Below are 13,412 nucleotides of genomic sequence, written 5' to 3' on the forward strand. Positions count from 1 at the left end.
TAAACGAATTCATCTCGTGTGGAGGCCAATCAAAGACAAGCCTCCTCTTGGCAACGGCATTCACTTTGGCACGGCACCACTTAAGCTCAGAAAAAAGAGGAATCTCGAAGCTGCAAATTCAGTGGGCTAACTGCATTAGCTGCGTACGGCGCTTGATGGATGGGGGGAGCGTGAAGGTTCAGCGTCTGAGGGGAGGAGACATATGGCGGGGGGGGGGGATTCAAAGTCTGCCTAGACATGAAGAGGCAACATGTGTTTGGCGGCATGACAACACCAATCCTCGCCTGCCGCTGCCGTGCCGCTCTTGGTGATGATGCATTCGCCTAATGACGGCTCTAATCTGGTCACTCAGGTGTTCAATGAATAAATCACAGAAGAACGATACAAATAAAATAGGACTTCCCACATGTGAAGCAAAAAAACGTTAATAAAACAATTTCACTGATGTGAAATTGTTTTATTAACCTGCTCAGAACAACTCTACCTTTAACCTTTAACATAACTTTGACCATGGGTTGGATGATTCAGCAAAAAAATAGTATCAAGATTTAAATGTTCAAATCAGTCGATATCGATAATTATCACCATAAAAGTCACATTATTGAATCCCGTAAGTTAAAAGTTTTATAAAAATCAATTATGTTATAAATGTCCTCACTGTGTTTGCACAACGCATAAGAAACATATCGATAGATATAACCTTTGTTATATTGATATTGATAAAATTACATAAGTATAAAGTTTTATTACCCAACCCCATCTTAACCAAACCTTAAGTTATAGTGTTGTATATGTTTTGTATGTCTGAGGGAGGACATGATGCATCGTATGACAACTTTCCACTTACTCTATGAAGTAGACTTCTCCTTTCTCTGTGTACGCCATCTCCCAGTTGTCCGGCAGGGGCCCGAGCTCGTCGTTCTCCTCTAGTTTGGGCACCGTGATATTTGGCGACTGTCCGTCGTCTTTGGGCGGCTCGGTGGAGGCCTCCGCTGGGCTGTTCTGCGGGGCGATGTCCCCTGAGGCGTCTGTGCTCTTGTCCTCATGCTCGCTGGACTCTGAGGTGACAACAGGGCAGGATGAGTCATTATCACTCAGGGAGGAGGAGGGGGGATGAGGGCCGTCAATAACTGGGGAGGTGAAGCGAGGACGGATTGACGTAGGACGGTGGGAGAAGAGATTGATTGAAAGTCAGGGGTTAGGGAGGAGGCAGGATGAAAATACAGGAAAGAGTTTTTTGAATAAGGTGAGGAGAGGTGAGGGGAAGAAAGGGAATGATTGAGGGTAACGAGACAGATGGATGAATAAAGAAGAGGAGACAACAGAGATTGAGAGAGAAGCCGGATGCCCTAGTTTGAGTTGTGGCGCAGTGCGAATGAGTTAAAGGGTGAGAAGAATTGGGTGTATGGAAGAAAGAGAAAGAAACGGCAAGTGTGTGCACATCCCAGAAGAGAGAGAGAGAGAGCGAGAGAGAGACGGTGGAGGGAAGTAGAAATGGGACAAATAAGAGTTGGGGATTGAGAGATAATCTATGGGAGGGAAAGAGTGAGGCAGCAGCTATCTGCTTAGATCACAGAGCCCGCTGTGCTCTATTGATTCCCCTTCAACTCTCCTGGTCAGCGCACACACCGTCCGTCCACAGAGACACGACTCCCCCCCGAGCTCAGAGCGGCTCGCAAACACCCAACAAGGTTTCCTGAGCTGCTCGGAGCCCGAACGTTATCAAGCATCTGGAGGCCGCCGATAGGAATCAGTTCAAAACGTTCAGTCAGGGTCGTCCGCGTCACTTCAGATGACGATCATAAATGTACACGGGGAGGCTCCAGGATACTTTACAGAACTTTTAACCCTTCATAAAACACTGCACTGCTGTTAAATCCTTATACACGCTCGCTAGTTCTTCCTAAATCAATTTTAATGACTTAAATGGTACAGTCTTCGCCTTTAGGTCTGTAAACGCTTCGGAATAAGGAACCTGAGGACGTCTGTTTGGGTTCCTGGAAAGAAGGTTAAGTTAATAAAATGGATTTTCATATACTCACTAAAAGGTGAAACCTTTATACAACTCTACCTCTCTAAAAACCCAAAGAGGTCGATTAACATTTAACTTACAATGTAATGTGACAGTTTATTCTTTGAGATATAAAGAGTATTTAAATCTCTTTTCAGGTCTGAACCCAAACATATGTAGCATCAGTTTCATCAAATGTTCAGTTATGAACATTTGTTTCATCAAATGCAAAAGTTGAACAATTTCCTAATACCTAATTTTATTAACTGTATTTGATGCATTTTTGTCATTGCTTGCATTTTATGGCATCTTTTTCGATCTGATTTCCTCTGATTGAATTAGTATTTTTATAACTCTTGTCCAATAAAACATTTTGTAAACAGAAAGAAAGATGCTAAATGATGTAGATCATTTCATTACCATTATCTTTTCACCTAAAGCTGTTTTATATTTACTTCTATATTTATGGCATTCCCTCTTAAAAGATATAAAAAGCTCATTCATGACTCTTAACACATAAATCACTTTGTAAAACAAGAAGAAAGTTGTTGTCATATGTAGATAATGTCGTTACTGTTAGACTGTTACGTAAACCTGACATTTTGTTTCAGTTTTAGACATTTAGCATTTATAGATAGATATAGATTCACATTTTCACTAATTCAGTTATTTTTTGCATTTACTTTAAAATTCCGTCTATTATTTCATTTGTCTTGTGCTGGAATAGAAATCTAGGATATTAAGAATATATTTCTTTAAAACTTCTTTGTAATTATTATTCAGACCCTACCTTGTTTGAGCTCCTTGCGATAGGAAAACCAAAATCTCATCTCAAAACGCCGCAGTTCCTTAAAAAAAAGAGCGAGGCTGTTTAAAGCAGAAGTGACTGCGGGCACTGATTGGGATCAGTAACTGAACGCTTTGGATTTTTTCCTGGTGTTGTGACTGTTGCCGTGCTGCGAGAGACTCGACTGTCCTCGGGCTGTAAAACCAGCTTAGAAAGTCACAGGACCGAAGCATGGTTTTGGATTTGGAATCACAGAAATCAAACTCATAATGCCCCTTTTATTATTCTGCTTTCATGTGATCATGGGATGCATTCAAAGGGGTTTCTGTGCGCGCGGGGGCATGTGTATGTGTGTTCGGACGTATGTGGACACAACGAGCAGACGTTTCTCGCTCGAGGAGCTGCGTGTTCCCGTTGAACGAACATATAAAGACATGTCTTCGTACAACGGTTATACGAGTCGTGTTTTAATGTCACTTCTGCCTATTTCTCAGAATGAACATGGAGGGGAACGCTGGTTTGGAAAAATAAACACTTAACAAAAAGGTCTTGGCTGATTTTTAAAGTGCCTGCAGGCTGCTGTTGTTGTATGTGTGTGCGCCCTTTGGCTAGCCGGGTTTAATAATGAAACCCAGTGACTGACCAGGGAGCGACTGCACTGAAGCTTTTAATCATAAACAGTTTGGATCGCAGAGGTAATCACCGACAGAGTGAATTATAATTTACACTTTACATATCAGCCCATTAAACTGCACATAAAGACATCCTTGTAACCAATTAAAACTCATTACCTGCCATAAAATTATTTTCCACAGAAATTTGTGTGAAATCAATGTTACTCTCTCTGTTGCTAGGCGACCGATCCAGCCGAGACTGGTGCTGTGAGTTTGGTTATGGCACACGAGGCCTGACCCTGACCTCAAACCTAGACGTCCTGACAGCAAGACCTGAGCCTCTGCGTCTGTGGAGGTCGATGTCGGGAGCTGACCTGGGGTGACAGCGATGCCGTTGCCGTTGACAACTGGCCTCTCCTCCTCTTCCTCCTCGGGGGGCTCGATGCTGGCTTTCTCCATGTTGCTGACCGACTTGTTCCGCTTCCTCTTGCCCTCGGAGCTGGGTCTGGCGCCCGGCAGCAGCTGGTCCGTTACATTGAGCAGCAGAGCGCTGGGCTCGGCCGGAGGCTTCGGGGTACCGTAAAAGTTATCTGGAACAGAGCGAGACGTGGGAGACATTTAAAACCAGAGTTATTTTTATGTACTGAACACGCATCTTATATTTAATGCTGTGCTCGTGTCAGGGCTGTGGGGGGGTGGGGCGGGGGTGTCTGTCTGCTGGTCTGTCTCTGAAAATACTGGAAGGATTTTCATGAGACGTGCAGATGTTCACGGTCTCCAGAGGATTGAACTTAATGACTCAATCCTCTCACCTTTCCTTTGAAGACCCAGTGAGGTGGAGATTTTTGGTTCTGAGTGAAACATTGGCACTTGACATTTGATATTCAAGGTCACCAGAGGATGAACCGAGATCCTTTTGTACATCTTCTTCTACAAAAAAATCACATTCTCATTAGCATAAACTGTACTTTGCGTTAAGACACTAAACTAAGATGGTGAACGATCATTTTACCAAGCATGATCAATGCTAACACCTGGATGCTAACATGCCAACCGTATATTAGCATCCAGATGTTAGCCTTTAAATCAAAGCAGCACTACAGGCCATAGACTGTATCTAAAGATGGACGACATGACTGCTCCCCAAAAGTGAAGCCAACTCATCTCAACTGCCCCCTGGTGGCTGACTGCAGGATAGGTCATAAACCCAAGTTACATGCACATAATAAAAACAAAGTAAAAGAGCAGAGAAGCCGACAGAGCAGGGACAGTCTGGAAGAGAGAGGTGGGAGCGGTGGGTCGAAATGAAACCAGTGTAGCCTCTGCAGGGAGAACAACATGTTCTGTGCACCTGACATCCTGCTCCATGTCAGACAGTTGATCCGTGAGCACACAGGCTGTGGTCTCCACTTCACATCATGTCTTACAACACTGACAAGTTGGGAGATGCAATAAAAAGTGACACAAACAAGCACACGTGCTCCTCCTGCACTAATTCCACCATGTTCGGGGGATTTTTGCTGTTGCCAGACTCGTCCGTCCTCTCATCCGCACTTCAGTCAATGAACTGGATGCGTATTTCTGCTCTGCTTGGTTTGAACAAATCGCTGAATCTCCCTCTAAGATTCGAGTCGTTGGTCAGAGCCAACAAAGCTGCAGTTTTTCCCACTTGGCCTGGAGTCAACAGCCTCTTCCACGGTCTTCTGTGTAGATTTTCACCGTCTCTCAGTTCGTCTAGTGGCAGCGGCCGAGTCCCTCCGACAGCCTCCATTAGTCACGGTCACTCCTTTCTTTAAGGGTCATGAACATAAAGATGGACGACATGACGCCTCCTATAGATGAAGCCAAATCACATGTCTAGCTTAAGTAAATGGCATAAACCCCGCCTTCTCCATGTCAGTGGATGGGACATGAGCTAAACCAAAGACTGAAAAAAAAAGATGGACGACATCTCGGCTCTCCAAAGTGAAGCCAAAGTGTCTTAATCGCCCCCTGGTGGCTGGCTACAGTATGGGTCATAAACCCTGCCTCCACCATGTTAGTGGATGGGACGTGGGCTAAACCACAGACTGCATATAAAATGGGCGGACAAGACAGCTCCTGAGAGGCAAGTTACAGCATCTCAAGCACCCCCTGGTGGCTGGCTGCAGTATAAGTTGCGTCCTCCATGTTAGTTTATGGGATGAGGACTAAACAAAAAAAAAATCAAAAAGAACGTTAATAGATTTTTGTCATGGGTTCTATCCTAAGTAGTTCTTACCACAATTATTAACGTCCATGTACTCAATGTTCTAGTAAGTTTGGTTTTAATTAGTTTTTGGATGCTCTAAAAACCGGGTGAAACTTCGTACCAGCATTCGTCTTGGCTTCATTTCGGGCTTTTGTGTCCTATAGTCTGTAATGTCGCCAGTGAAATGTGTAATGGAATTAAGTGGGAGTTTGTGATGGGCTGAACCAATCCTTTGACTAGAAACGTTATATACTCCGCTTTGATTTTAGGAGGAAAGAAAAGGCTTGTAAAGAAAAGAGCGAGTGAAATAACTGCAGAAGACATTGTCGTCAAAGCCGAACACTAGACTGTGATTCTTCAAGTGCAGGGTTGAGGTGTCGAATCACGTCGGCCCGAAGTCTGAGCGATGTTCTTCTTTAGAAAAAGAAAAAAGTGATCTGACTCAACTTGCCTCTGAGCTTTTCTTAAATCCGAGCCCTGAAAGACAGCTGAAGTTCTTTGTGGTCGGTACAAAGATTGGCCACGGCACAGGATGGGTTTCCAGGAGGAGGACAACAGCCACAGTTTAGGTCTGGAGGGTCACGTAAGGTTTGCTATTAGATTAGCGTTAAAGCTCCACTCAAGGGGCCGTGACCGAATGATCAGACATTAGAAGATGACGCGTGTGACAGTCCCTCAGAGATGATTTCAACCCACTGGGTTTGAGCATTAGAGAGAAACTGCCGCATTAACTGCAGGGGAACAAGAAGTAGTAGCCAAGAAGATTTAAAAAAAACATTAGCTGGTGTCTCCCTCTGCGTTGGAAAGACCTCCTGAAACATCGTGTTCACGATCTGGAAAACATGAAGGCTGCAATGAAAAATAGAGGAGAGTAGCTGTAAAAAGATTACGGGGACTGTCGGGATTAGAGCCCCCCCCCGACCGCAGACACAAATCCTGGAGCCTTAACGAACCGGAGATTTGCCTCCGAGAAGGAAATTATGCTCCACGTGTGAACTTAAATAACCTGCAGCTTCACAGAAACCTGCACTTTTGAAGTGGCGGCATCGCTGTCGCATCAGAGAGCTGCGCTGATTTTCAGTCTGGAGTCTCGTACACGTGAGGATAAAACTTGTCGTGACAAAGAAAAGAAAAAAAAAATGAAAGTCTCACGGCACATTGGAGGTGAAGTGGAGGGCAGTACTTCCAGGGTTCATGAGAGAGCAATCCTCATCTTTCTGCACAATAACACTGAGTGAGAGGAGAAAGATGTTTAAGACAGAAACATCCAATCAACCTTCAAACTGTTTCTGGCACAGCAACCAGCAGCCAAAGATGTCGCTCCTAAGGATTTTAGTGCCACGTGAGCTGAACAAACTAACTTGAGTTGTTTGGTTCTAAATTTCTAATTTTCTCTGGGAGTTCAAACAACGGGGCCACAGGGCAGATCCAGCCCATGTGACAGTTTCATAAGGCCCCACGACATGTTGAGAATTTATAGTTGAATCCAGATTGTAAAAGTTATTTCTATTTTACTGATTTATCCTTAATTTTAGAGCAAAATGGAGGATGGTGGACAACGTTTTTATCTGCATGGAAAACTTTTCAAATACTTCCAGATGTTGTCATTCCTCCCACTTCACCAATCACTTTGTCTTAAAACGTATTTAAACGCAGACTCAGGATCAGTGAGATGTCAGAACATCATTGTCGTTATCAAGGAGACTTGTTGCAGGAAGTGAACCTGAGCTCTTCCTACATTATTCTATGTAATAACGACTCAAACCTCAGCTGCTCGTCCTGACCACAGTCTTTTCTTAAATCTCACCCCTTCTCCCGTTTTTCCTCCACATCTAATTGGCCATTAAATTATTAAAGTATATAAAACACTGAATGATGGCCGAGCGACGGCGCAGAAGAAACTCTTCCCCCCCTCTCTCTCGCTGTGGAGAGCGGCTCCCATCGGCGAGAGGATCTAACACTGCTCCTGGCAACCGACCGTTAAATCGGCCATCTGCAATTTAGTTCCCTCCTTCCTGCAGTGGTGGCGGGCCAACAGAGACCTGGAGTCAGGTGGGAGAGAGGAAAGTTAGTGGCTCCAGTGTGTGTTATCTGTATAATGGCAGGGGGTCTCCTGAGAGCTGGAGGGTGGCCAGGCGAGCCGAGAGCTGCGGCTTCCTCTTTTTTTCCGGACTGCTTTAAAATCCGAGCCGCGGGTCTGTCTGACCACGGGAGAGAGAGGAGAGCGAGTGTCTGTCTGTTTGTTTTGATTAGACGACTGAAGAGCCACTGCAGCTCAGACTGAAGGACTGAGCCGAGAGAGCGCACATGAAGATACTGCAAGGATGTGTGTGTGTGTGTGTGTGTGTGTGTGTGTGTGTGTGTGTGTGTGTGTGTGTGTGTGTGTGTGTGTGTGTGTGTGTGTGTGTGTGTGTGTGTGTGTGTGTGTGTGTGTGTGCAGGCTTCTCTTCATTCAGAATTTACAGATTCCTTTCAGTCCTTCATGAATGATGATGCTCTTGTCTGCGCAAAGCTGAAAGATGGATGGTATGTATGTGTGTGTGTGTGATGAGCTCTGTCTCAGCACTCATTCACACCACTGTCACACACACACACAGAGAGAAAAATGCCTGGAGTGCCACACTGATGCATAAATTCCACAAGAAAACGCTTTGGTGAAACATCACCAAAGCCCTTTTCAGACACGAAATTGGGCGAGGACATTTTCTGGAGTTCACATACGAAGAACGCAGCGGGAGATTGTCGGAGTCAGACGTGTTCACGACAGCTGGAAAAACGCCCGGAACATTCAAACAAGAAGTGGCGTCTGGGTAGCGAACGTAGGAGGCAGGACATGATGTCTTTCAAAGTTTGTATGCGTCTTTGTAAGTTCTGGAAAATGTCCGGAGCGATTTGCCGGAATATTTCAGGAAAATGTCCAAAGTTCCGTGGACGTCTGAGAGCAGCTAAAAGAGGAAATGACCACAATCTCTCACAGACACGTCGTTAAGCGTGACTTCACTAAATCCTTACCTTCATACGTTCCGCTCTCTAGCAGGGCTCCGCTTTTCTCCAGTTCCATAAACCGGTCAATGGTCACAAAATTATAATCCACCCCCGGGACCTCTCCTTCCTTGGGCTGCCTGGTTGTGCCTGCAGGAGATAAGAGAAGAGGAGTTAGAGCCGCAGCAGCTGTGGACGCCTCCTCATCGCGGACCGAGACCAAGTCGTCTTGTTTCAGAAGTGATCGGAAAAACATCTAAGACAGGTTGATCCTGCTTGACTCATTAAATGCCCTCATTATTCCTTTTGTCCTTTTCCATCTTTCACATCTGAGACCAAATATCAGAGTAGCGTAGCTTTCCCGGGAGAAGAGAGGAGGGTGTTTCCATTTCAGGGGCTAAGTGATGCAATTTGGACGCCAACAGGAGAAATCAAGTCCATTTGCATGGAGCTGACGGCCCGATGAGGACTCCCCGACATCTGACTGCAGCACAAGAGTGAAATGAAAAATATTCTCAACTTTAAGAGCAGCATTAAACGTCAAGTTCTCCGCCTGCCGCCATCGTCTGTCCTCCAGTTGGTAGAACAATAAGAGTTTACAGCGTTACACTGAGGTACAGATGACTTCCTAAATACTTCCTCGCTGCTAATTAGACTGTTTCAAAGTGATCCCGGCTGTGACGCCGCGCAGGCACTGCACCCCCGAGGTTTCCACGTCTGAGCGAGGGGTTGTTCACAGTAAATAGAGGAGCCCCGTGGAACCCACTTGTTAGACCCTCACCGCAGCGTTTAAAGGATCCATCTGTGCGTTTTAACTTCAGCAGGGGAGCGACTGCGCCGCCGATCCTCGCTGGTAGGTGGCGTGGTGGGATTGGTCTGTTTTAAAGGCCAACTGACATCACTCACTGCACGAGGCTGGAAAAATGCCCGTAAAAGTTTCATTGCACAGTTTGCAAAGAGGCACCGAGCATAAGTGTCTCCGCTTGTTTCAGACGGACACAGTTGTCTTTTTCACGTCCAGAGTCCACGATGTTGGACGTCTGTATCTTGTTTTTCGCTTAATTGCCTTAAACCAAATTGCTTTTAGGGTTAATTAAGTTGTATTGCATTGTAAACATAGCCTCTGCATGTTTCACACACAGATCAGTTTCCTCTGCAGAGAAGTCACCTGGAAAATCTGATTTTACCTCCGTCAAACACAACTGTGTTTGTTTTTGTTTGTTTGTTTGCAGGATTACACAAAAACTATTGGATGGATTACCATGAAACTTGGTGGAAGGATGTGTTATGCGTCAGGGTGGAATACGTTTCACTTTGGAGCAGATCTGGATCTTTACCACTGAGATATTTTCAACATTTTCATTGATTTCACAGAGAACAATTTATGGAACTTGATGAAAAACATCTGGCACATTAAGGGGACTGAGGTTTATGAGTGTTCGAAATAAAAATCCACATTATTGAATTTACAAGTGGTTTCATAAAGGGACTTGTTGGGCCTTGGGCAGATAAATGAGCGAGTGGCTTTCTAGTTATAATAGCAATTCATCAAGGTGCAAGTGCATCTCGCTCTCTAAGTGAATAGAAGATCGTGTTCTGATTGGTTTATTGCATACCATGCCAAACAGGCAGGTTTAGAACAGACAAAGCACTTGTCTTTACAAATTCAGGACAATCTCAACTCTGGGATTGTCCAGATGTGCAGGTGGAAGAAGAATATGTCAAATAAACTAGTTAAATCCTCGTAGACCCCAAACTCTACTCTAAACTTTTCTTATATCAGTCTTCTGTTGGGGATGAAGAGGGATAAACTGAATGCAGCATCGGTTAGACAGCGCTGCTCTCACATACCGATGCTACTCACCATCCCCAGCAAATGTTTTATCTGAAGTGTTTTTATTTCAATCATCCAGGTAGTTCGATGTCTATATAAAGTTGAAATCACATCACTGGGCCAGAAGGAGTTCATGTTCATTTGAAAAGTTTTTCTTCGCTGCAGAAAACACTTGTTATGGACTTTTTTGGGGGGGATAAACAGCAACGGCACGTCTTGAATCGAAACTCACTCTAAAGTTTGGGTTCGAAAAAATACTCCTGCAGCTCTTGTTTTAAAAATAATTTCCTACTGTTGATTTAAGGCTCAAGCTCCTGACTATGAACTGTAATGCTCTTGGTTTCCATTCGACTGTGATTCTCCCTCCTTCCTTTCCCTTATCTTACTCTACTCTATCCATCAATAAGATATAACGACTAATAATGTTTTTTTAAAATCCTATACATATAAACGTTCCTGGGGTTAAGTGTTTTCGGGTGAACGGCAAAAAAAAATCCCAACCCTCGTCCAAGTTTATGGTTTCAACTTCCTCCAGACACCATCAGACAATGTGATGAATAGAAAATGAATCCAAATGAGGGCATTAAGCCGCTTGCCAAGCTCTTCCAATGTTGTCTCGTTAATGCGCCGATTAATTGGTCCTTGAGTGGAGAAGCTAAACCCACAAAAGGCCCGATGATCAGCACTTGTGCTCTTTTTGGTTGTTTGTTTACAGAACATTAAATCGGGAAACAAATTGTCGTTCTGTGGAAATCAAGTTGTCAAACAAACCGTTATCGTACGGAACGAAGTGGAGCGCCGCTCGCACAAACCTCAGAACGCAGGTTTACTGTTGGCGACCTTCAGAGCTGAAACGCCCAAACTAGCAACCTGCTGTCAGACTCATTTGTACCAGTTTATAAGAGCAAATGAGCAGCAGGGAACATTGTGTCAGTGTGGCACCTCCACTGGAGAGCTTCCTGATTGTGTCTGTCTGCATGGGGGTTTATGTACCCATCAGATTAGCCTCCCTCACATGCAGAGCTACTGACAGAGCAGCACACACATTCACGCAGAGACACACACACATTTCAAAGAGGACTTTTGATGTTGCGGGACTATATTTAGCAGCATCTTCTGGTGGGGACTTCTCTCGGGTGACAATATCTAAAGCAACCACAATGCCGATTCTCCATTTTCCATCCTCTGTATGTGGGTCACGCTCCTGTAGAGATTTTCAAAGGGAAGCAACCTTTCCGAGGCACCAGTCTAATGATGTTAGGAGGTTTCAAGTGGGGGTATAATCATCTGTATTTACAATTCCTTGATCACTGAGGGTTGGGACACTCATTAAGGTTAAATACTGTAGCCATCATTGTGTCTTACTGGAGCCGGGATTCTCAAATCCCCTCAGGTGTGTTTCTGGATTTGGGCCCAGTCAGGAGTGTGGGAAGCTCCTCACTAAAAATAGCTCCTGTTGTTCTTTGTGAACAGACGTCGTGTCTAAGCTCCTGCTTTAGTCGTGAGACCAAAAGAGAGAGAGAGAGACGGATCGCACAAGATGAACTCAATAATATTCGTTAAAAAGCTGGATTTGTATGCAAGGAAGTTATGGTGAAGACATGACACCTTTGCACGCTGGAGACAAAGGATGTCCCATTTTATTCGACATTCGAACATTAACTGAAACGTGGGGGAGAATTCATATTCAAACTTCTAAATATACAGTCTAGAGGCCCACTAGACTGTCCTGCAGGGGGCGCTCACTGTCAGCTTGACCTGTCAGTAAAGTGAGTCAGTAATGTTACGCTGTTTTGCTACAAAAATGGAGGAAGCAAGCAGGCAAAGCTTTGGGAGGTGGAGAGGTTTGGGTGCCATCAAAGATATAAATCCAAACAACAAAGAAAAAGTCCATCAACACAAAGATAAATGAAAAGTCCTTCAAAAGTTTAACACAGGGACAGAATCCTGACAAAAGATGTGGTTGAATAACCAATCAGAGCAACAAAACATGTGACAAAGTGACTCTACAGATCTCCCCACACCAGCGGAAGCCACTTTGGCCTTCAGCGGCGCAGCTTCCTCTTTCAGTCGTCGCATCAAACTCGCCCTTCTTCAGATAAATGGTAGTGATCGGCCCCGGCTTGTTTCGAGGCGGATGAAAATCTGTCCGAACGAGGTGCTATAAACACGGGGCCGTGGTGTTATAAACAGATGAAATCAGACACCGGACTATGAATCAGTTCCTGCACTCGAGGCGTCTGCGGCAGAACCGTCGTGCACCGGCGAACAGAAGAATAAATCCACCTTTAGACTTTACTGCAGCTGCTCAGAGTCTCCAAAGACGACGAAGGCAAACAAACAGATCGTGGCAGCGAATAGTGAACAGATGTAGTAACAGGACATTTGTCACCTAATAGGAGCTTTGTAGGTTCTGTGGTTTGGTGTCTGGGACGTGAGACGAGGAACGAGACGGAAAATGGAAAAGGGGGAAAGTTGAAAGTGAGCACAGGATGCATGACATCGTCTATCTACTAGTTCCACAAATCTCTCTCTGTGTAATATGTTATGCAGGAAAAAATAACAGCCGTTCAGTAAATCATTCGAACTTAACTGTTGAATATGTTTTGCAGATAAACCAGGTAGGATGAGCACAATGTTGTATGTGATACCTTTACTCCGCTCCAAAGCTCTGCACACAAACAATAAAAAGTGACAGCAGGTTGTAGAACTGTTTGAGGATGATGACAAGGAACAATTCTGATCTCCAGCTCCAGAGGCATCACCACAGGCCGGGAGAAGAGCCCATTACAAACAGGTAGGTTTAGAACAGGCACCGCACGAGTGTAATGGATGAGAGAGCCTGAGCTGCAGCGTGGGCCGAGGCTCTCGTAGCCTGCAGCCTGTTGTTCTCCAGTACGTCCTCGAGCCGCGATGCAACTCCACAACCACAGGCCACAAGTACAACTCTCACT

At 44.8% G+C, this 13,412-nt stretch overlaps 1 protein-coding gene across 14 annotated transcripts in view; it reads right to left on the reverse strand.

Moving 5' to 3' along the window:
• Positions 1–13,412, reverse strand: part of magi2a (membrane associated guanylate kinase, WW and PDZ domain containing 2a) — a 176,801-nt gene that overhangs the window by 55,981 nt on the left and 107,408 nt on the right. For all 14 annotated transcript variants that reach the window (XR_007032345.1, XM_047338593.1, XM_035147729.2 and 11 more), the window contains exons 3-5: positions 8,655–8,774; positions 3,787–4,002; positions 848–1,058 (exon numbers count right to left, since the gene is read on the reverse strand). Coding sequence is in view for 13 of the 14 variants with exons in the window: in XM_047338593.1 (XP_047194549.1) it covers positions 848–1,058; positions 3,787–4,002; positions 8,655–8,774 (547 nt within the window). In the remaining variant the exon portion in view is untranslated. The remainder of the gene's footprint in view (positions 1–847; positions 1,059–3,786; positions 4,003–8,654; positions 8,775–13,412) is intronic.

This window comes from Hippoglossus stenolepis, chromosome 22, assembly GCF_022539355.2.
Source record: "Hippoglossus stenolepis isolate QCI-W04-F060 chromosome 22, HSTE1.2, whole genome shotgun sequence".
Classification (NCBI taxonomy): domain Eukaryota; kingdom Metazoa; phylum Chordata; class Actinopteri; order Pleuronectiformes; family Pleuronectidae; genus Hippoglossus; species Hippoglossus stenolepis.